The 23,516-nt window shown below is 46.4% G+C and overlaps 1 protein-coding gene and 1 pseudogene across 2 annotated transcripts; both read right to left on the reverse strand.

Moving 5' to 3' along the window:
* Positions 1-1,453: 1,453 nt before the first annotated feature.
* On the reverse strand, positions 1,454-22,572 carry LOC307122346 (nuclear body protein SP140-like protein; annotated as a pseudogene). The gene is made up of 9 exons (XR_013818685.1): positions 22,486-22,572; positions 22,212-22,436; positions 21,894-22,027; positions 14,607-14,675; positions 14,384-14,502; positions 2,232-2,331; positions 2,062-2,121; positions 1,823-1,963; positions 1,454-1,724 (listed from the first exon to the last, which is right to left on the reverse strand). The product of XR_013818685.1 is annotated as a nuclear body protein SP140-like protein (transcript).
* Positions 22,493-23,484, reverse strand: LOC307134462 (nuclear body protein SP140-like protein). The gene is made up of 4 exons (XM_079830230.1): positions 23,303-23,484; positions 23,116-23,202; positions 22,841-22,974; positions 22,493-22,658 (listed from the first exon to the last, which is right to left on the reverse strand). The coding sequence occupies exons 1-4, from the start codon at positions 23,364-23,366 to the stop codon at positions 22,599-22,601; spliced, it is 345 nt and encodes a 114-aa protein (XP_079686356.1). The 5' UTR covers positions 23,367-23,484; the 3' UTR covers positions 22,493-22,598.
* Between the last annotated feature and the right edge of the window lie 32 nt (positions 23,485-23,516).

The following is a 23,516-nucleotide window of genomic DNA, read 5'->3' on the forward strand; positions in this document are numbered from 1 at the left end:
GTTTGGTTAGTGTATATATATATATATATATATATATATATATATTGTATTATTTCACTGACTGTTGATAAATCTGATGTGATATTTTCTTTATATTTTCTCTGACTGTAAATGAGATTGTGTATCGTGAACTCGCCGCAGTCCGCGGGAGGTCTGAGCAGAGCGAGGAGAGGGCTGATTAACTTTGCACTACACTGAATGCAACATATTTACTGCATATTTTCAACTCATGCAGATAAAGCAACCTTTGGACCAGCAATTCGACTCCAGTCTTTATTCTTAACACAACACAACGCAGAGGGGTAGCCGAGCTGTAGTGACAGAGACACACGCGAGGCGCAAACCGGCTACACTTGCGACAAAGTTGAAAAAAAATAATATACTACACCCAATCGGCATCGGAATGCATAACCATATGCATATCACTGTGATAAATGCTGATGTAGTGATGTCGCCAGAATGGTGATGAAACCACAGCCGTGTCTTTGATAACATGCCCAGATAGTCCTCATGAAGCGATTGATCTGAGTCTGACGTGAGACTTGCTCTTGTTAGTGAAGCACTCGCGTCTGTTACTGCGGTAACCCATTGAACAGATGAAAGGCTGACATGGACTTAGAACGCCACTGTAAACACATTATTAGTTATCGTAGGACCAGCGATCGACCACTACGGAACGCCCGGATCGTCAAGTGAATGGGAGCGTCAGCATCTGCGAACTCAGACATGAGTAAGTACCGATCTTTTATACCCAGGTATTTAGCATGTGATTGGATAGATAAAATTAAAGTGACATGACAATTAAGTCTTCCTGGCAGAACTTACGCTAAAGCTTCCATGAACAGAGAGAATATAACAATTTTGTGAGCGAAGAAAGTATTTCTCAACAATTTTCTGTTTTATAAGACAGCAAAGATAAGATGGCAACATCTGTTATACAGTATAGAGTGATGAGTTGAGGATTTACAATCTGATATAAATCTTAAAGCATCATGATAAACGGCATCTAAAGAGGATAGAATATATGATGGTGCGCACAATCATATGTATAGCCCAGAGCTCTGAACCGGTTCAAGGAACAGAAACAGAAACTCTTATTTCAAATTACCATTAACCGGTTGATAACATTATTTTATTGTTCTGCTTAAGATTTTACTTTGGTAGTCAACCAATCATGAATTCAAATAGTACAGCCTATGGCATCCAACGTGAGTGAAATGCCCTTGCTCAGCTGTCAAGTCGTCTTATGCAAGTCATGTGTTGGCATAGTTGTTGGATCGCAGTTTATCCAATGATATGTTACCATGGCAGGTGGCACGTTAGTGTAGAACCGCTACTATTCAGGAAAAAGTATTTTTTAAATGATTAAACACATTGCTGTCAAAGTTAGGATTGTGGATTTATGGTTTGTAGGTAGCAAGTCAGCAGAATATCAAGAAATAAAGTCAGAATTGCAAGATAAGATTGCAATTTTTATTCTGTCGCTTCCATAGTGTCATATAGGCTCACAAGTGAGAGAAACACATTCCCAACTTACTAGTGATTGTGCACAAATGCACATTCTTTTTATGAAGTCTAAATATTATTCTGTTATTTCTATTCAATAGCCTGCACAAATGTTACCATCGCGTCGAAGGACGGCTTAAGGCACGATGTTATAGGAGTCTAAAGATGGTTTCAAAAAGTTCCTTCAGCCTAGAGGTCATTCTACTGAAGTCATTATCCTACAGAGAAGAGAAAAAACAATGCGAAATTCAGTCAATATAAATAAGACAGTATATGAGCAAATTAAGACTATTAGCTAGCCCCGAGTGAAACTCACCCTGTTGGATGTGCATTGATGAAAAAAGTATTCGATATCTGAGACAAACTCTCTCACTGTTTGATAATCGTTATTCTCCAGCTTGAGCTTCACTCTGCCCAGCATCATGGGACCACAAATGTTCTCACTGTATCCTGGAACCTGAACACCAGCAGTCCAGACGTCACATACTGTATAATTACATTCCAGCATTAAATAATGACAAAGAGACAGAGGAAGCTCCTAAAGGTGAGATTTACATTGATGCAGGGGTCAGTCATGCTCTCATGTAGCAGGTGTAACAGCAAACACTGGCAGTGCTGAAAGAGAATCAAACAGTCTTGTGTTTAAAAAAAGCCTTGGAGATATAAAGAAAAAAATATGATTTTATGGTGTGGTACACAATGAACATGTATCCAGTAAACTTTACCAGTGTGTGCTGAGAGACTGGACTGCTCAAAACATCCTGTTGGGTCTTTTGACTGGTATCCTCCATATTCTTCATCACACAGAATGTGCAGCTCCACTCGCTTATGTACAGACAAAACACACAATATTACACAAAGTCAAATGTTTACTTTGTTTTACTTTACTATGTTTTCTCTCTCTCTCTCTCTCTCTCTCTCTCTCTCTCTCTCTCTCTCTCTCTCTCTCTCTCTCTCTCTCTCTCTCTCTCTCTCTGAGTGCATGCTGGGAGTGAACGGGGCGTGGTGAGTGTGAGTGCGTTTGTGGCTGAGTGCTAAAAACTTTTCTATCTTCTATCTTTGTTTGTGTTTGTTTGTATGTGCTAAACTTGTTCGTTCAAAAGTTTGAAGGTGTTTAAGCGTCTGCAACCAGCGTTGTGCTGGGAGGCATGACGAACCCAAACACAATGAGTTTTAAAGATTTAACCCGCCGCCATGGAGTGAAGGTGGAGTCTAGGGTTAATGTGGAGCAGTGTTGTTTAGCGGTGGGAGAGATTGTGGGGCATGATCATATTGTCTCGGCATCGCGAATGAACAGTTATTTTTTTTAAAACGGTTGAAAAGGCAAATGACGTTGTGCAGAGCGGCGTTGTGTTGAATGGTTCACTCGTGACGGTTTTACCTTTGAGTACCCCGTCCAAAAAAGTTATTCTGTCCAACGTACCTCCGTTTATCAAAGATGAAATACTGGTGCAGGAGTTCTCTTACGAGAGGTTCTCTCGTATTGCGTAAGTTCCTTACGCTACGGGAAAGTATTCTTTCTTCGAGATTTCTGAAAAACCCAAAATTATCCTTAATTTTGTAACATTGTCAACGCAGTGCGGCAGCCTGGCAGACCATAGCAGGCTATTCCAGCGTGCTATTGGCTGCTCTGCTGGCAACTGCAGCAGCCTATCGGTGAGCCCGCGTGACGTGGCGACCAATGAGGGCGCTTCGCGCCCACCTGGCTTCATTTGCCTACAGGTGGGGCGTGGCCACGTGTATATAAGCAGGGCTCACGGGCTGCATATTCGATTTTCTTTTCTTCAGCGAAGCCCTTCGCATCGCTGGATCTGGAACCCGCCGCCGTGACCGCGCAGACAAGCAAGCAGAGGACAGCGCCTGAGGAAGCCGGCAGCATCGCGCCACCTTCAGCCTTCCGTGCCTGCTCTGCTATCCGGCAGCCCCATATCCTTTTACGCTCAAAGTGTTGTCGCCGCTGCGTCACACTTTTCACAAAAAGAGCCGAGCGTTGATACAAATGTCTCGTTCCACCTGCGGCTCGTGTCACGCGCAGCTCAGCTCCGGGGACCGCCATGTGATCTGCGCTCTCTGCCTGGGCCGTGATCACGCCGCCGCCGCACTCCACGCTGGCGGATGCCAAGAGTGCGAAGAACTGACGATGTCGACCCTGCGGGCTCGACTCGTCCTGTTCGAAGATGATATCCCTCCAGTCCCTGCCACGCCGCGCAAGAAGAAGCGCCGCTCGCAGCGGACTCCGGAGCTCGCAGAGAGAAGCTCGCCGGAACCTTTCCCGCCCGCTTCACTCTCGCCTTCCCCGCCCCCACCCCAGGCCGCCATTTCTGTTGCCGCCTCCGGGGATGAGGCGGATGCGGCCGCGGAACGCGCCGACAGCTGCTCCATCATGGCTTCCGACAGCGAGGACTGGTCTTCCGCGTCCTCTTCAGTCCGGGGCTCCGGACGCTCTCGAGCGGGTGAGGACGCCGAACTCTTGCGCCTTCTCACCCGGGCTGTCGAGCAGCTAGGCCTCGAATGGGCCCCGCCCAAGGTGGCAGCGCCGAACCGACTTGACGGATGCTTCCTAAACAGTCGCCGCCGTGCGCCCACCTCCAGGACTGCACCCTTTTTGCCGGAGCTTCACGAGGAGCTCGCAAAGTCCTGGAATGCGCCATTCTCCGCGAGGGTCTCGTCTCAGGCTTCTTCGACGCTCTCACAAGTTGACGGCGCGGCCGAGAAAGGCTACAACGCTATCCCTCCGGTGGAAGAGGCGGTCGCAGCGCACCTTTGCCCGCCTTCTGGTTGGCGCTCAAAGGCTGCCCTCCCGTCTAAGGCCTGCAGAGTGACGTCATCGCTGATCGGCCGCGCTTTCGCTGCCTCCGGTCAAGCTGCGTCCGCTCTGCACTCTATGGCCGTGCTGCAAATCCTCCAAGCTAATCTCCTCCGCGACATGGACGAGAAATGCTGTGACGCTGAGTTAATCACGGATTTGCGAAGCGCGACGGATCTCTCCCTTCGCGCCACCAAGACCGCAGCACAGGCCCTCGGACGCTCTATGGCCTCCCTCACGGTAGCTGAGCGCCACCTCTGGCTCACGCTCGCGGACATGCGAGAAACAGAGCGCGCGGCCTTCCTAAACGCCCCGCTCTCTCCGTCTGGGCTTTTCGGACCAGCGGTCAAGGGGATCGTCGACCGTTTCTCCGAAGTGCAGAAAACGACGCAGGCCATGAACCTTTTCCTGCCTCGACGCCCCGGCGCTAGCAATAGCTCCGCTGCTCGCCGTCCTCGTGACCAGCCAGCAACGAGCTCCGCGCAGCGCCCAGCGCGGCCCCCTTCGTCTCAGAGAAGACCGAGCGGCCGCCCCAGATCGCGCTCTTCCAGCCGTGGTAAGCCGCCTCCACCTCGGGGCCCCCGGCCTAGGATCACGCTGAAGCCCGAGCCTCCAAAGTCCTCCTAGCAAGAGGCGAGAAACGACGGTTAAGTCCCGCCGCGGCCGGACCACCGTCAAAACTCTTTTTCCTGTCAGCCCCCACCACTGTGGCTGCTGCAGATGGATTTCACGCAGCCAACGAGCCGGCAAAAATGCCTTCTCGCCTGTCAATAACCGCCGTTTTTACGGCGAACCAGAGAAATCACAAAAGTTGCATTATTTCTGGTCGCACGGCTCGCGCCGTATGTGTTTCAAATGCAGTAAATGTGCCCACTTTTCTGTGTTCACCCCTGCACACAAGCACTATAAACCCTGTGTCCCCCACTCACATAAAGCGGCCACCGGCCGCTCGAGTGCTAGAGTTAGGTCACGTGTCCGCTTGTTTGCGTCCACGACTAACCACCACACGCGCTGTCACACAGCCACTCTTAACCGGTCATGTTCCACGCGTAAGAGTTGTGCCCGCTCAAACGCGCTCACACATTTTCGCGAAATTATGCCTCAGGCGCCACGCGCCACGCCACACACCATTTATTTTCCGCCCAGGGTGGCCGGAGCGATGAGTGTAGGGCCGCACACAAGCCACTCCCCGCTCGAAGCGGCAGAGATGCAGTGTGTAGGGCGGCCAGCCATCGCGAGCGATCGGCTGGCCCACAGCACAGAGAGCGCGCGCACTGCGCCCGCCCCTCCTATACGGGCCGTCAAACCCGCGAAGCGCGGCGTTTCGAGCCCGGAGGCCGTTCTATCCCGTGTGGCGCACGCGAGAGCGTGGGAAGCCATTCCAGGTGTATCAGAATGGGTGCTGAAAACAGTGAAGCACGGCTACACTCTGCAGTTCGCTCGCCGCCCTCCGCGCTTCTGTGCGCGTACAGAGACGAGAGTGAGCGAGGAAGTAGCACATCTACTTCGAGCAGAAATAGCCACGCTGCTGTGCAAAGGGGCTATAGAACCGGTTCCCCACTCTATGAGCGAGTCAGGCTTTTACAGCCGGTATTTTCTCGTGCCAAAAAGGGATGGGTCGCTCAGACCGATTCTGGATCTGAGGCGTCTGAACAAAGCTCTTATGAAAAGATCGTTCAAGATGCTCACGACCAAGCAGATCCTCGCGCATATTCGCCCGAGAGACTGGCTAATCTCCCTAGATTTGAAAGATGCATATTTTCAAATCAAGATAACGCCGCGTCACAGGCCATTCTTACGATCCGCCTTCGACGGCCAGGCTTATCAATACACCGTCCTTCCGTTCGGCCTGTCACTAGCACCCCGTACATTTACGAAGTGCATGGACGCGGCCCTCGCTCCTCTGAGAAATCGAGGGATGCGAGTATTGAACTATCTGGACGATTGGCTCATCCTGGCGCAGTCGGAGGCCGAGCTCCTCGCCCACAGGGCAATGCTGCTCAGCCATCTGGACAGCCTAGGACTCACGGTCAATTGGACCAAGAGCTCATTAGTGCCCACGCAATCAACCTCATTTCTGGGTTTGAATCTGGACACTGTGGCAATGTCAGCCCGCCTGTCACCCCATCGCGCGCGCCAAGTTCGGCGCATGGCTGCGTACTTTCGGCCAGGCAAAATCGCACCTCTCAAGCTGTTTCAGAGGATGCTGGGACGTATGGCCTCAGCTGCAGCTGTGCTCCAGCTGGGCTTAATGCGCATGCGCCCGCTGCAATGCTGGTTAAACGCCCGAGTGCCTCACAGGGCCTGGGCGTCCGGTGGCTTCAGGATCAGAGTGACTCAGGGCTGCGTGTCAGCCCTAGAGCCCTGGTTAGTAGCCGACTGGTACCAGAGGGGAGTGAGGATGGGAGCCATCTCACACCGCAAGGTCATCTCGACGGACGCCTCCACCACGGGTTGGGGCGCCGTTTTCGAGGGCAGATCAGCCTCGGGCCTTTGGTCGAGCGAGGAAAAACTCCTACACATAAACTGTTTGGAGATGATAGCGGTAGAGAACGCGCTCAAGCAGTTTCTCCCGCTTATACGAGGACACCATGTGTTAGTCCGGTCGGACAACACCACAGTGGTGTCCTACGTGAACCGGCAGGGCGGTGTCAGGTCCAGAGGTCTGGGCAATCTGACAGAACGCCTGCCCGTGTGGGCACACAGCTCGCTGCGCTCGTTGAGAGCTGCGCACGTGCCGGGCCACCTCAATGTGGGCCCGGACAAGCTGTCCAGGGGCCTCATTCTCCCAGGAGAATGGTCCCTGCACCCCCAGACAGTCCAGCTGGTATGGCGCCTGTTCGGCAGAGCGGAGCTCGACCTCTTTGCAACAAAAGAGAACGCCCGCTGCCCGACGTTTCTGTCCAAAAGCGAGGATGCGCTGTCCCAAACTTGGCCCAGCCTCCCGCTGTATGCTTTCCCGCCGATCTCCCTATTGCCCCAGGTCATAGCGAAAATCAGGGAAACGCGCCGTCCGGTGCTCCTTATAGCACCGCGCTGGGAGAACCAGATTTGGTACCCAGAGCTGGTGAAGCTGTCGCACTCACCCCCCTGGCCAGTTCCGCTGAGAGCAGACCTTCTCTCTCAAGCAGGAGGCTCAGTTTGGCATCCCCATCCAGAGCGATGGTCTCTGCATGTATGGGTGACCAACGGATACCCGTTGACCTGCCCGAAGGGGTTATGAACACGATTTCACACTCTAGAGCCCCCTCGACGAGGCGGTTATATAGTTCTAAGTGGTCGGTGTTCACTGAGTGGTGTGTTTCCAAGGGATTGGACCCACAGCAATGTGGGGTCCAGCGGGTGCTCTCCTTCCTCCAAGAGCTTTTGGAATTGGGCAGGTCCCCTTCCACGCTCAAAGTGTATGTGGCGGCTATAGCAGCGTTCGCTCAGACGACGCTAGGTAGCACGCTAGGAAGGAACGAGCTCATCGTCCGTTTCCTCAGAGGAGCCAGACGGATGAATCCCCCGCGGCCCCCGTCGGTTCCTATATGGGATCTGGCCTTGGTCCTAGAGGCCCTGAAGGCTCATCCCTTTGAACCGCTCGAGACTGTGGAACCAAGGTTCCTTTCGCTGAAAACCACGTTTCTGATAGCTCTGGCTTCAGTGAAACGCGTGGGGGATCTACACGCGCTCTCAGTGAGCCCGACGTGTATGGAGTTCGGTCCTAATGACTCTAAGGTCATTCTCAGACCGAGGCATGGTTATGTCCCCAAAGCGATCGGCACTCCCTTCAGGGCGCAGATTATCTCCCTCTCGGCTCTGCCAGCATCCGATGAGGGGGACGGTGGCAATTTCCTCTGCCCTGTCAGGGCATTGAGGGTTTATGTCACACGCTCCGCCGCCTTCAGGCGTTCTGAGCAGCTATTTGTTTCGTTTGGTGGGCGCACTAAAGGTCTCGCCTCCTCGAAACAGACCCTGTCCAGGTGGATAGTGGACGCGATTGCAACTGCATACGCTTCCAAACACCTGCAGTGCCCGCTAGGTGTCAGAGCACACTCCACCAGAGGCATGGCCTCTTCGTGGGCTTGGGCCAGAGGGATTTCCATCCACGATATCTGTATGGCGGCAGGCTGGGCCTCCCCGTCTACGTTCGTGAGATTTTACAATCTGGAAGTTCCTGCCTTACAGGCGAAAGTGTTATCAGTTCAATAGGGCCGTTGGTTCTGCCCAGTGATTCTGCGCAGACATAGCTCACATACTGGTAGTAAGTTCGGTACTAGGCTCATGTGAATTTGAAGGAGACCGGCGGTGCCGTTCCCTCATTTACGAGACGAGCTGTTGTGAGTTTGAAGGTGACCGGCGGTGCCGTTACCTCACTCATATAACAAGATATTGTGAATTTGAAGGCGACCGGCGTTGCCGCTCCCTCATTCATGAGACAAGGTGTGGTGAATTTGAAGGAGACCGGCAGGTGCCGTTCCCTCATTCATGGGACAGGGTGTTGTAACCACCCGTCGTAAACCACCCGTCAGTTCGAATGAAGTGTCTGTATATGTGGTGGCCCGTTTTTTCTTTACCGGCCACCCTGCCCGAGCAGTGTTATGGTCCCCGGTTCCCTGGGATACATATGCTGTATGCGAGGCGCGCACGGCGTTGACAATATGTTCCCGTAGCGTAAGGAACTTACGCAATACGAGAGAACCTCTCGTAAGAGAACGATACTCGGTTACTTAACGTAACCTCGGTTCTCTCTAGAAGAGGGAACGAGTATTGCGTTCCTTGCCGTGCGCCCCGCTGGCTTTTACGCTTCAGAACTAAGAAAACCGAATATGCAGCCCGTGAGCCCTGCTTATATACACGTGGCCACGCCCCACCTGTAGGCAAATGAAGCCAGGTGGGCGCGAAGCGCCCTCATTGGTCGCCACGTCACGCGGGCTCACCGATAGGCTGCTGCAGTTGCCAGCAGAGCAGCCAATAGCACGCTGGAATAGCCTGCTATGGTCTGCCAGGCTGCCGCACTGCGTTGACAATGTTACAAAATTAAGGATAATTTTGGGTTTTTCAGAAATCTCGAAGAAAGAATACTTTCCCGTAGCGTAAGGAACTTACGCAATACTCGTTCCCTCTTCTAGAGAGAACCGAGGTTACGTTAAGTAACCGAGTATCGTTATCTAGGTATGGAAAACTGGTTTCCCCTATAAAGAAAATCCCTCTCGGGTGCAAGTCCCCTTTAGTGAAGCATCTAGTCTCGTTCAGAAGACAGGTGTTCATGGTGCTAAAAAAAATGGAATTGATGAGATCGATCTGGTTTTTAAATTCAAAATTGATGGGTTCGATTACACAGTGTTTGCAACATCTGACACGACAATTAAATGTTTTAGTTGTGGTAAGATCGGACACTTAGTTCGAGATTGTCAAAAGAAAGCAGACAGTGCAGGTGCGAGCACTAGCTCGGGACAGGGCGCTTCTGCGGTTCCCACGGCTGAGATCGCGGACATGTGTGTGGTCGAGGCCGGTGAGAGTGAGCTCGGGCCGATCGAGAATAACCCTGAGACAACTGAGATTGTTACCGAGCCTAGTAAAAGTCTCGAGGAACAGTCTTCGATGTCTGAGGAACAGACTAATCAGGCTGAAAACGCTTGTGTGGCTGATGGAATTGATGTGGAAGACGATGTTGATTTTGAGAAGGAAGCCAACTTGGTCTTTAAAATACCAGTTAAGAGAAAGAAAAAAAGCAGTGGAAAAGCTTTTAAGCAAGTAAAGAAAGATGAGGGGGGTAGCGAGAATGTGGGATCTGACAGTGATGGCGATTCCTCTGATTCAAATGTGTCTCAGTGTTCAAATCCGTCTATAAGTTCTCAAAATGATAACTTGATCTGTCTGTATAGAGCTGATGACATTAGTAAATTTCTGCAAGAGACAAAGGGATTGAAAGGAGTGCAAGTTGAAGATTTTTTCCCTGACCATAAACAATTCATCAATGATGTGAGGTTTTTAATGAAAGAGGGAGCCTTTCAGGATGTGGAGATTTATCGTCTTAGAAAAATTGTGAACAAACTAAAAAAAAAAAACAATACTAAAGATGAAGAGCTTGTCAACTTCTAAAAATCTGCCCAAAAATATTTTTTTGGCAGCTCTTCTTATAATTTTTGTTCTGGTCTTTAAAATAAATATGACACATTTTAAAATCGGAACTCTAAACTTAAATGGTGCCAGAGATGGTCATAAAAGAATGATGTTATTTGAGTCTTGTAGACAAAAGCAAATTGATATTCTGTTTCTGCAAGAAACACATAGTGATTTTAAAAATGAGACTGACTGGAGAAGAGAATGGGATGGACAGATTGTCCTGAGTCACAAATCTTCTACTAGTGGAGGCGTGGCTGTTTTGTTTTCAAAGCAGTTTTTACCTTTGTCTTGTGAAGTTGAGGAAATAATTGGTGGTCGTTTTTTAAAGATCAAAGTGAAATTTGAGAAAACCACAATGGTGCTTTTAAATTTATATGCACCTACAAAAGGGTTAGAAAGAGTGATTTTCTTAGATAAGGTGGATGCTGTTTTGAAAGAGTTAAATCCAGAAGACATGTTTTTTTTAGGTGGAGATTTTAATTGTACTGCTAATGACAAGTTGGATAGGAATCATTTAGAACCACACGCTGCTTCTCAGAAAATACTTCTACAGCTCATTGAAACTCATGATTTATGTGATGTGTTCAGAAGTATGAATGAAGATGTTAGACAGTATACTTGGGCTCATAGTACTGAAAATACCATCTCTTTGGCACGACTGGACAGAATATATAGTGTTCAGCACCAACGTAATCTTTTTAAATTTTGTCAAATTATTCCAGTGGGATTTTCTGATCACAGTTTAGTTCTGTGCAGTGTTTTAACCAAGTGTGTCAAATATAAAAGTGCATACTGGACTTTTAATACTTCTTTGTTAAATGATAAACATTTTATAGATAACTTTAATTTTTTTTTGGGAAACTTTTAAGCAGCAAAAGCATTTCTACACTTCTTTACTGCAATGGTGGGACTGTGGAAAAGTTCTTATTAAAGACTTTTGTCAAAAGTACACTGTGAATGTTACTCGAGACACAGCCCAGTTAATGAAGACTCTAGAAACAGAAATTAGTTTTCTGCAGGATTTATTAGCATCTAAAAAAAATAGAAAACATATTGATGACTTGAAGGAAAAAAAAGCCATTTTGTTAGACCTGTTGGGAGTTAAAGCACAGGGAGCTTTAGTCCGTTCACGGTTCCAAACTGTAACACTAATGGATGCTCCCTCAAAATTATTTTTTAATTTAGAAATGAAAAAAGGTCAAAGTAAAATGATGCACACGTTACGTTCAGCTACAGGGCAAGAACTAACTGAGCCTGCTGAGATACGTAGTCGTGCTGTAGATTTCTTCTCAGACCTTTATAAATCTGAACTGAGGGAATGGGGTGCAGATGCTGAGAGTTTCTTTCAAGGACTGCCAAAGGTGGATGAAGAGTCCAACAATGAACTACAACAGACTCTGTCACTAAAAGAGCTTTATACCGCCATGATGAGCATGGAAAATGGTAAATCTCCAGGAATTGACGGGTTACCTGTTGAGTTTTACAAGACTCTATGGCCCGTCATAGGAGAAGATCTGCTGACGGTTCTTAATGACAGTCTGGAAAGAGGACTATTACCTCTAAGCTGCAGGAGAGCAGTCATCACACTGTTACCTAAGAAAGGTGATCTTCAGTGTATCAGCAATTGGCGCCCTGTTTCGCTCTTATGTTCAGAATACAAGATTTTGTCATTTGTTTTTATGGAACACTTTAGAGGCTTTTGGGTTTAGCCATGCTTTTATATCTATGATTAAGGCTGTGTATTGTAACATTGAGAGTGTTCTTAAGATTAATGGTGGTTTGTGTGCTCCGTTTAAAGTTGAGAGGGGAGTTAGGCAGGGATGTGCCATGTCTGGCATGTTGTATTCCCTTGCCATTGAACCTTTACTTCAAAAGTTACGAGTTCATCTAACAGGTCTGACTTTCCCTGGTTGTAATAATTCTTTACATCTTTCCGCTTATGCTGATGATGTTATTGTTTTTGTAAATGGAAAGGATGATGTTATTATGTTAGAAAAAATTGTTAATGATTTTAAATGTGTTTCCTCTGCCAAAGTAAACTGGAAGAAAAGTGAAGCTTTACTAGTGGGAAACTGGAGTAGAGATCTTCCCGCATTACCTGGAGGATTGATTTGGAAAAGAGGAGGGTTAAAATACCTTGGTGTCTATCTAGGAGATGAAAACTTCATTAAGAAAAATTGGGAAAGTCTAATTGAGAAAATAAAAGGTCGATTGGATAAATGGAAATGGTTGCTTCCTCAGATATCTTACAGAGGACGTATTCTTATCATTAATAATCTTGTGGCATCTTCATTGTGGCATAAACTTGCTTGTGTCGATCCTCCGAATGGACTGCTTGTCAATATTCAAAGAGAACTGGTGAACTTTTTTTGGGACAAATATCATTGGACTTCTCAAAGCATTCTGTTTTTGCCCAAAGAGGAAGGAGGTCAAGGACTGGTAAATCTCGCAAGCAGAAGAGCCACTTTCCGTCTCCAATACATTCAGAAACTGTTAACGGGACCTTATTCACTTGCCTGGAGACCGTTGGCTTTGCACATCTTGAGAAGAGTGAGCAATATGGATATGGATTTATCATTGTTTTTAATGGATCATAAAAGATGGACTTTTACTGGAATTCCTCCTTTTTATCAAAATTTGTTTAAAGTGTGGGGTCTCTTTAAACATCGCTGGATGGAACCAGCAATTTCTCTTTATTGGTTGTTGGAAGAACCAGTTATATTTGGAGCTAAGTTTGATACTTCAGGAGATGATGTTCCTGGGTTAACAGAAATATTATGTAATAGTAAGGTTTTTAAGCTAAAAACTATCATAAATGAATCAGGATATAATTTACTGAAAGCTGAAAAAGTTGCTACCCTTCTAAGAGTTAGATCAATACGTTTTGCTCAGAAGGTTCTCCATAAACTAACTACAATTTTAACTGTTGAAGAGAAGGCACTTTAAGAAGAGTTTGGTGCAGGGACTTTAATCCCTGATAGTAAAGATCTTTTTCCAGATCTTGAAATCTGCCCTGTTATAGAAGAGTCTTGTTTTAATAGCCCCCTGTTAAAATGTGGATTTAATGAGTATATTGATTTTTGTACAGCAGAAGGGAAAACATTGTATAAATGCATTGTGAAAGTTATTAATCAACGTAATTTAAGTATCAAAACAGATACAGTATGGAGAGAAAAATTAGGAATCAACACTGAAACTAAACCTGTCTGGAGAGCACTTTACAAACCACCATTAAAGAAAAAACTTGGGGATTTGCAATGGAGGATTTTACATGGAGCCATCGCTGTAAATGCTTTTGTATCTATTTTAAATCCAACTGTAAGTGACAAATGTCCTTTTTGTCTGGAACGAGAGACAATTTTTCACTGTTTTATGTACTGTAGTAGACTCAATCCTCTTTTTGATTTATTAAGTGTTTTTTTGGATTCGTTTAATATTTGTTTTTCAAAGCAAGATTATATTTTGGGGTTTTTTTACAGTTCAAAACAAAAGTTCAAATGTCATGTTGTTAATTTTATTGTGGGACAAGCAAAATATGCTGTCTATATCACTAGGAGAAATAAGATAGAAGAGAAGTCAGGACAAGATGTTGTATTAGTCTTTAAAAATATGGTAAAATGTAGAATTCTTATTGATTTTAATTTTCATAAATTGATGAGCACGATAAAAGCTTTTGAAATTCAGTGGTGTTGTAACTTTGCTTTGTGTTCAGTTGACAATGAAGAAATTGTTTTTGCAAGAGAGTTGATGTAATTTCTATTTATTTTTTTATTTTTTATTTTTATATATTTTTGTATTTTTTTTTTTTTTTTTTAGGTGTGTGTAAAATTATGTAAATAATAACAAACATTTTAATAAATTGATTGTAAAAATCAAAATCTCTCTCTCTCTCTCTCTCTCTCTCTCTCTCTCTCTCTCTCTCTCTCTCTCTCTCTCTCTCTCTCTCTCTCTCTCTCTCACCCAGGTGAGTCTCCATCTGCAGCTGGAAGGTGACAGTTTGAATGAAAAGCTCGTGGACATTCGTCACAACACACGAGAAGATCTCCCTCAGAGTCGCACACGAAACACACGTCATCATTCTGCTGAAACAAGAGTTTATAAAGAAATAAAGCTGTACCGGCTTAAAGCACATTTTAAATGTGATGTTTTGACATGCTTGTAATTGTGACTGATAGTGTCTTACTAGGTATTGATCCAGTTCTTGGCAGATCTCACAATCACAGTTAACTGTATGTAGTTCCAAAACTCTTTTCTGGAAAGTATGTGAAAACACATCAGTTAGCTATTGTGCAAACTGCAACAAAACTTGATCGGCCGCTGCCATCCCATAGACAGCGTTCCAGACAGACTGGCAGTCTATGCATTAGTGGTGGAGACACCAGTAGGTGGCGACAAGAGACTGTCACTGAATCATTCAATTCAGTGATGCTTTAAAAGCATCAATACATTTAGGAAAAAACGAGAATATCTGAATTCGGAATAGCATATTAGCCTACTTGTACTATTTCTGTCATAGAAAGATATATAAGAGTATGTAAGAATAATAAGAGTGTATAGATTTTTAAAGTTACATTTATCACTGAATCATTTGTTTAAACAATTCATTTAAAAATACTGATTAATTCGGGGACAATTCAAGTGACCTTTTAAATCTTGGAATATAGCACTACAATACAACACTTACTATTTATGGCAGCCCAGAATAATAGCACAAAATAAACAATAATGAACATCTGAGGATATGTTGAAAGATGCAGTTTAACTTACAAAAATGTATTATGTTCAATGTAACAGCGCAAAGACTATTCAGTGACCATAGGGTTAGATAGCTGGAAAAATGAATAATAATAAAAATTATGTCAGTAAACCTAATACAATTTTTAACAACATAAAGTATTAAAAAGCAGCATTAAATGCTTAGTTGTCCAATATACTGCAATTCTTCTAAAGCCATAAAATAGATTCCCTTACGAGAGTACTCTCGTATTGCGTTTTGCTAAAACGCTATGGGGGAATTCCTTTCCTCGAGATATTGAAGCAAATTTTTATCCAAAAATACCATGTACACGCAGTGCAGCTGCACAGCTCTCAGCAGGAAGCAGCTGCGTGCTGATTGGCTGTGCTGCTGCAACTGCAGCAACCTATGGCGAGACCGTGGGGCGGGACGGACCAATCAGGTCCTTCCAAATTCCCGCCACAAGGGGCAACAGAATTTGCATAGCCAAGGGTATATAAGACCCACTCTCGCAAGGTTAGTCAGATTAATTCTTCTTCAGCGACTTGCAATCGTTGAGCTCCGGATCGAAGCCCGCCGTCGACACGCACCCAGCGGAACACGCAGCCTGAGGATGTCGGATTCTCCGCCTTCAGCCTGCCTTCCAGCTGCGCCATCCGGCGTTAAAATATCCTTTATACTATGTATGTGTGTTTATGATATGTGCGTTGCTGCCAACGCCACTTCTAAGAGCTTCTAGCTCTCCACCTCTCTTCTCTCGTGCCGCCGCGTGTTTACGCCGCGAACAGAGAACATTGGTCCTCCGCCGCTTCAAATAAAGCCGAGGACAGACGGAGCGCTCCTCTTCTCTCGTTCCGTCGCGCTAAGGCGCCGCGGACAGAGAATGTGATACCCCACGGAGCTCTCCCTTTCTCTCGTTCCGTCGCGCTGAGAAGCGCCGCGGACGGAGAAGGTTTTCCCAGCTGCACTGATGACGCCGCGGGCATACAGAGTTTCACTCCTTCCTCTCTCATCCCCACCGCTCTAAATGGCCGTGGACAGAGAACATTATATCCCCGCTGCGGACATACAGAGCTCTCCCTTTCTCTCATTCCGTCGCGCTGAAACGCGCCGCGGACCGAGAAGGTTATATCCTCGCTGCGCTGATGACGCCGCAGATATATGGAGCTCTCCACACGCCTCCCTCTCTCTCCTCCGCCGCTCTAAATGGCCGTGGACAGAGAATGTTATTCCCGCCGTACTAATGGCGCCGCGGGCATACGGGGCTTTTCACTCGCTTCTTCTCTTACTCCGCCGCCCTGAAATGGCCGCTGACAGAGAATGTGATACTGCCGCCACGCGGATGGAAGATGTGCACTTCTACACACGAGTGAACTCAACATAAGCTCTCCTCACTCTTCTCTCTCGCCCCGCCGCCCTGATATGCCGCGGGCAGAGAATGCTAGAGGAGAGACATGCGAACTCAGGCTGCTGGATATATCGAGAACGCGCTTATGTCACAGCCGTTCTCGCTGCAGCGCGCGCTTGCTGCCAAAGGTAAACAGCCTTATATGGCAGCGCGCGCTCTCTGCACAGCGCGCGTTCGCAGACGAGAGCGCGTCATAACACGCGCTCTCCGTCTGAGCATAACGAGGTCATAAAATGGCTGCCAAGCTTGCGCCTTTTTCCCCTCAAATATCACTTCTCCCAGTTCCCCTATTCAGGCGGCTGGAGTGGTTCAACACTGTAGGCAATGTGTCCACTACATAGTGTGCACTCCTGCATAAGCACTGTTAATTCAGTGCCACAAATCACTCAATAAACCTGATATTCTCCCAGTTCCCTTAGTTCAGGTGACTGGAGATGTAACATTGCAATAACTAGCCTGTGGCCAAACATGCTCAGTTGCACATTGACGCTGTTATGCGTTTACCTCTGTGAATTCGCTCGCTGGCGTACGCCGCGAATACTCTAATGTAGTGGCGCCCATTATACAGTGCGCGCCACCACACATTATTTACAATGAATCAGAGCTTTCTAGTGGCTAGGTAGACCCGCGCCTGCAGAGCACGCGCTATCCATTAGCCCTGCCGCTAACGTGCACGTGGACTAATCCGCAAGAATGCGTCCACTTTACAGTAACACTATCTAAACACAGTGTTACGAATTCGTCTGTAGGCAGGTGCCAACATCAAAGTTGTACCCCTACACTCAAGCACTTCCCTATGTTCCCCAGCTCCCTGCACTCAGGCGGCTGGAAACATTATTCCTACAATCGACGAGCCCGCAACAAACGCGCTCGCCTGTACACATGCACCATTTCCCCGGCGACACAAAGCGTTCGCCACTATTCTGCGTTCTCCGGCCCCCTGCACTCAGGCGGCTGGGAACACTATTTCCCTATTTACTATTTATGAGCCCGTGAGCAACGTGCTCTTCTGTACACAAACACAATCCCCTTGGTAAGCGCCACTTCCAAGGCGACCCAATAAGGCGTGCGTCACCATTCAGTGCACGCCGCCTCTCACAGTGCTACTAGCACAATGCATCCGGGCTAACAGGTCCCTGTTACTCAGTGACCCGCCCCACAAATTAATTCAACCCTTGGCTTCGATAACAAGGTTACTCGCTACAGTTCGCTCGCAGACCACCGTGCTTTCGCACTGTGGTAGAGACAGCGGTGAGAAGTGACATGAGTCACGTGCTTCGAACCGAAATATCAAACTGTTAAATTAAGGGAGCGGTAGAAACCGTGCACCCCTCACAGAGCGAGTCAGGCTTTTACAGTCGCTACTTCCTTGTGCCAAAAGAAGGGTGGTGGTCTCAGGCCATTCTAGATTTCAGACATCTGAACAAAGCCCTTATGAAGCGCCCGTTCAGAATGTTGAGAATGAAACAAATCCTCGCGCACATCCGCCGGGTGATTGGGTTTTCACTGTGGATCTAAAGGATGCCTTTTTCCACATACAAATAGCCCCTCATTACAGGCCATTCTTGAGATTCGCCTTCAAGGGGAAAAGTTTACCAATACAAGGTGCTACCTTTTTGGTCTATCTCTGACTCCCCGCACGAAGTGCATGGAAGCGGCGCTAACCCCGCTGAGGCTTCGGGGAATGAGAATTCTCAATTATCTCGACGACTGGCTCAGAATAGCTCCGTCAGAGATAGTTATTAAACCACAGATCTTGGCTTCTCAACCATTTAGAATGCTTGGGACTCAACGTGGCAAGAGTTTATTGTCTCCCACACAGAAAGTTTCGTTTCTGGGAACAGTATTGGACTCACTGCAGATGAGCATGCGACTGACGTCACAGCGCGCGCTCTCTGTTCAGATCCGAGCGGTTTCCCTCAGGTCCGGTGCACGCATTCCTCTCAAACACTTTCAGAGGATGCTGGGTCTCATGGCCTCGGCGGCGCTAGTTCTCAGACTGGGTCTGTTGCACATGCGCCCCCTACAGCACTGGCTGAATCGCCACGTTCCAGCTCACGCATGGCTCTCGGGCCGATTGCAAATCAAGGTAGACCACAGCTGTGTGTTGGCTCTGGCTCCTTGGAAAAATCCCGTCTGGTACCAGACGGGCGTGAGTTTGGGCACTGTTACGAAGTGGAAAGTTATCTCGACAGATGCATCCAACCTAGGTTGGGGAGCCCTTCACGAGGGCAGGCCAGTCTCCGGTCTCTGGTCAGACTCGGAGAAGAGCCTTCATATAAACTGTCTAGAGATGAAAGCGGTCACGCTATCGCTAAGAGCTTTCCTTCCGTACATAAAGCACCACCATGCCCTGGTCCGAACGGACAGCAGGTCGGTGGTAGCCTATATAAATTGCCAAGGCGGTCTGAAAATAATCGATCTGCACACAATGGCGTAAGAAGTCCTAATATGGGCAGAGCACAATACGCTGAGAGCGACTCATGTGCCAGGCATTCTGAATTTGGGTCCGGACATGCTGTCCAGGTGCAATTCAGACAATTGGGGCAGTTCTTGGAGAGGCAAAAGTGGATCTTTTCGCCTCACAAGGCTATGCTCAATGCCGAATATAATTCTCCAAGCACAAGGATGCGTTGGCCCACGAATGGCCCAACCTTCCTCTTTATGCTTTTCCCCCAATCTCAATGTTACCTTAGGTCATAGAGAGGATTAGGGAGAGCAGATGCGCTGTGCTTTAATAGCCCCGCTTTGGAGAAATCAACCTTGGTTCTCACTACTGAATCAGATGTCGGATGCAGATTCGTGGCCGGTCCCGCTGAGGAGAGACCTCCTCATGCAGGCGGGACGGCAGATCTGGCATCCCCGTCCCGATCGATGGGCGCTTCATGTCTGGCCCATCAGCGGGTACATGAGAACCTCTCTGAAAAATTATTGAATACCATTACTGAAGCTAGAGCCCCCGCGACCAGGCGGCTCTATTCAGACAAATGGTCAGTCTTTTCGGACTGGTGTAAAGCGCGAAGTCTGACCCCACAGGATTGTGAAGTGTCAGAAGTGCTTACATTTTACAAGAGCTTCTGGACGCGGGTCGTTCCCCCTCCACGCTCAAAATTATGTGGCTGCTATAGCAGCGTATCACATTCAAGTGAACGGACTAACATTGTTCGCTTCCTTAAAGGGGCTAGAAGGCTTCACCCACCTCGCCCCCTCTTCAGTCCTTATATGGGACTTGTCCAGTGTCTTGGATGTCATGAAGAGCTCTGCACTTGAGCCTCTGCATTCGGTGAGCTTTAAGCTCCTGTCACTAAAGACCGCTTTTCTGCTGGCGATCGTCAGTTAAGCGAGTGGGTGATCTGCACGCGCTCTCTGTGAGCGCCTTCGTGTCTGGAATTGGGCCAAACGACTTCAAGTCGTCCTCAAACCAAGACATGGATATGTACCTAAGTGCTTTTGACTCCGTTCAGAGCACAGGTCATTTCACTTTCAGCACTTTCATCACCGATAGATGAAGAAGATGCTAATTTGCTCTGTCCTGTCAGAGCGCTGAGGATATACATGGAGCGTTCCGCTGCTTAGGCAACTGAACAGCTCTTTGTATGCTTTGGCGGCTGCACCTAAGGGTGCGCGGTTACAAAGCAGACCTTGTCACGATGGATAGTAGATGCTATCTCGTTGGCTTATGAGTCTAAAGATCTCAGCTGCCCTTTAGGCATTAAAGCCCATTCTACTAGAGGCATGGCCTCTTCGTGGGCTTGGTCTATTGGCATTTCTCTAAATGATATGTGTGGCGGCAGGCTGGGCCTCCCCGTCCACTTATCAGATTATATTAGATGTCCCGGCCTTATAGGCTGGGCTTCTTGCTGTGTACAGTTTTAACCCCTTAAGGCTCGAAAAGTCCGGTCTGGGTTAAGTATTGTATAAGTCATAGCACATTCCTTATACGGCTCGAATTATCTGGCCATTCATTATTCCTGGCCCGACTATGTCCGGTCTATATATTATATTACACGTATATCGTGTTCATTCTCATTAAGGGCTTGACTCAGGTCTGGCTCATTTTGGGACTTCTTGATATCATATTACGGGCCCACCTAGGTTGGCCTGGGTTTGGTGTCGTCGGCGTTAGAGCCGTTAAGCAAGCACGGCGTTTTGCATTGGTCCCCCATAGCGTTTTAGCAAAACGCAATACGAGAGTACTCTCGTAAGGGAACGTTTCGGTTACTAACGTAACCTCGGTTCCCTAAGATGAGGGAACGAGTATTGCGTTTTGCTTGCCGTGCTTGCTCACTTGCTCAGGAGTCGCTTCAGTCGATTAACCTGACTAACCTTGCGAGAGTGGGTCTTATATACCCTTGGCTATGCAAATTCTGTTGCCCCTTGTGGCGGGAATTTGGAAGGACCTGATTGGTCCGTCCCGCCCCACGGTCTCGCCATAGGTTGCTGCAGTTGCAGCAGCACAGCCAATCAGCACGCAGCTGCTTCCTGCTGAGAGCTGTGCAGCTGCACTGCGTGTACATGGTATTTTTGGATAAAAATTTGCTTCAATATCTCGAGGAAAGGAATTCCCCCATAGCGTTTTAGCAAAACGCAATACTCGTTCCCTCATCTTAGGGAACCGAGGTTACGTTAGTAACCGAAACGTTTGTGTGAGGAACGGGTCCAAATTTAAATGATTACTTAAAATGTATGTATCATGAAATCACACATAATCTCGCTTCTTGGGACATTTTCCAGGTTTTCATAGGATTGAATACGAATGTAAAACAACATTAAACAACATATCCTTTAAAATATAGCATACTGTGCAGAATTCAAATAAGTTTGATATGTTCAGCGTTTCGTGTGACACTAATGTGAAACCATACTTAATTCGATCCAATGGAAAGCATATTTACACTGAATGTGTAAACAGGTGATACATTTCAGCCACAGATTCAATGTCTATTTATAATGTAGGGGGTGGGACGCTTAGAAAGCATTTGATTGGAAAGAAAATCTGAAGAGAAGCTGAAGTGAAGAGTGATTCATCAAAATGTATCCATATTGGCGGAAGTGAGAGACTATACGTTTTAAATGCTTATATTTTCTAAATGCTAATTGTGTCATTGTTGTAGAGTTCATAGATTGTTGTTGCTTATAGATAACAGTAAAAGGCTAACATATTCAGTCCAAAAGCCAAATAACTTCAACAATTTTGATTTGGCTCGGTTGTCACAGCCCAATGTAACCGCCTTGTCTGTTAATAGCCACTGTTTGTTTCACTGAATTTCTCCATTTAAATCAGATTTTTAAATGTTCTATTCTTCATATGTAATATTTTATTTTACCGTTATAAGTTTTCCAAGAGGCATTCCATGGGCAACAATGTCTTTCCTCCATTGTCCATCTGGTTTGTTCAATCCGATGAAATCCTCAGGGCTCAGCCAGAAGTTTTCTGTTCTAATGCATCTCCCACAACGCCCTGAGAAAAAGACAAAACTGAGTGCAAAATTCTTGTACCACTGCAGTCAAGCACTGTATTTACATTAATTGTCAATATATAAGAGAACCGATAACTTGACTTTAGATCTTATAGCTAGAAATGTAAAACACTTGACAAAATATTAATATTAGTAATTATTATGAAAGCATTCCCACTCACACACCTGTGGCAAAGCGACATTTGTGTAGAATGCCAGACTCAGAACCGCAGGTAACAAGGTAACAGGTAGGGTTGGACCTTCAAACACGCTCATGTCAATACCATCATCATCATCATCATCATTATCATCTTGATTGTCATTGATCTTCTCATCTGATCCGGAAGCAGAATATTTTATTACATTTCTGAATAGCTGTTGTAAGATCTTATTTAAAGGTATATTAATTTCCTATTTAAAAATAGAAAATAATTTACTCACCCTGTTGGTCCAAACCCACAGGGCTTTTTTTCTTCTGCAGAACATACAAGGAGAAATGTTGATGAAGATCTTGGTCACTCTTACCTAGAAAGGTTAACTCCTCCATCAAATCTGAAAACCATCCAAAAGCTGTCAAACCTGTGTATCCTGAACCTTGCTCTTCTTAAAGTATGTAGATGAAAGAAAGCCATCCTATGAATAGAAAATAGCACAAAGTTAGAATATGTCATAAACATATTTAAATATTTCATCATTAGTGTTATTTATGTTATCTTGACTGTCCATTTTAATATCAGGGAACTGTTATTTAAACTTGAATTTCTCAAATGAGTAACTGTTATTATTAATTAATTATTGAAACCGGTCTTATGCACCTGTATGAGTTTCTGGAGTGGAATGCCGTTGCAAAGGATGCTGGTCCTCCACTTCTTGTTCCTTTCCATCATCCCAAACCTCTCAAACTCAGTGGGCTTGAACCACTGGCCTTCACTGAAGATGCACTTCTGCTCTAATGACAGAAAAACTGTTTATTCAACCATTACTGGAATGACTTGAGCACCTGGATGTTAGATGATCCACAATTACAATCTCGAGAGCTCCTCATAACATTACTGAATTCTTTAACACATAGAAATGTTTCTGCACCTACTGTTGTTATATTTCTTTAAATGCAAGACGCCCTCTTTACAACCACATGTAACAGGAAGTTGAGATTTATTTTGTCCTGCAGGCGATTCTGAAACAAGTACAATCAGATCAGTTAATGTGTGTGTAATGTGCTCCTCTTCATATTTTACTTGATTCATTACTGTTTTGTAAGAATGCTTTAGACTCACTGGGGCAGTTTTGTCTCTTGGCTTGTTTCTTCTTCTTGGATATGCAGAGGGAGGACAACTCCATCTTGTCTTTTCTTACAGCTTTGTTTCGTCCTCTTTTTATTCCTTGATGTCCTTTATTTCTGATGCTGTTCTCACTCAGCCGTCAGATACGGGAATGCTCTCAGTCATTTCATGAAGGAGGCTGTCGCATTATTTGAACAGCAGGAAGTGG

This window comes from Gobio gobio (assembly GCF_949357685.1).
Source record: "Gobio gobio genome assembly, chromosome: 1".
In the NCBI taxonomy this organism is placed as follows: Eukaryota; Metazoa; Chordata; class Actinopteri; order Cypriniformes; family Gobionidae; genus Gobio; species Gobio gobio.

Bases quoted from the DNA above. Each gene is read 5' to 3' on its own strand.
- LOC307134462 (XM_079830230.1), bottom strand. From the start codon at position 23,366: ATGGAGTTGTCCTCCCTCTGCATATCCAAGAAGAAGAAACAAGCCAAG. The intron at 23,203-23,302 runs GTGAGTCTAAAG...TACTTGTTTCAG, and splicing joins CAAGAGACAAAACTGCCCCA to AATCGCCTGCAGGACAAAAT. The intron at 22,659-22,840 runs GTGCATAAGACC...TTCTATTCATAG, and splicing joins CACTCCAGAAACTCATACAG to GATGGCTTTCTTTCATCTAC.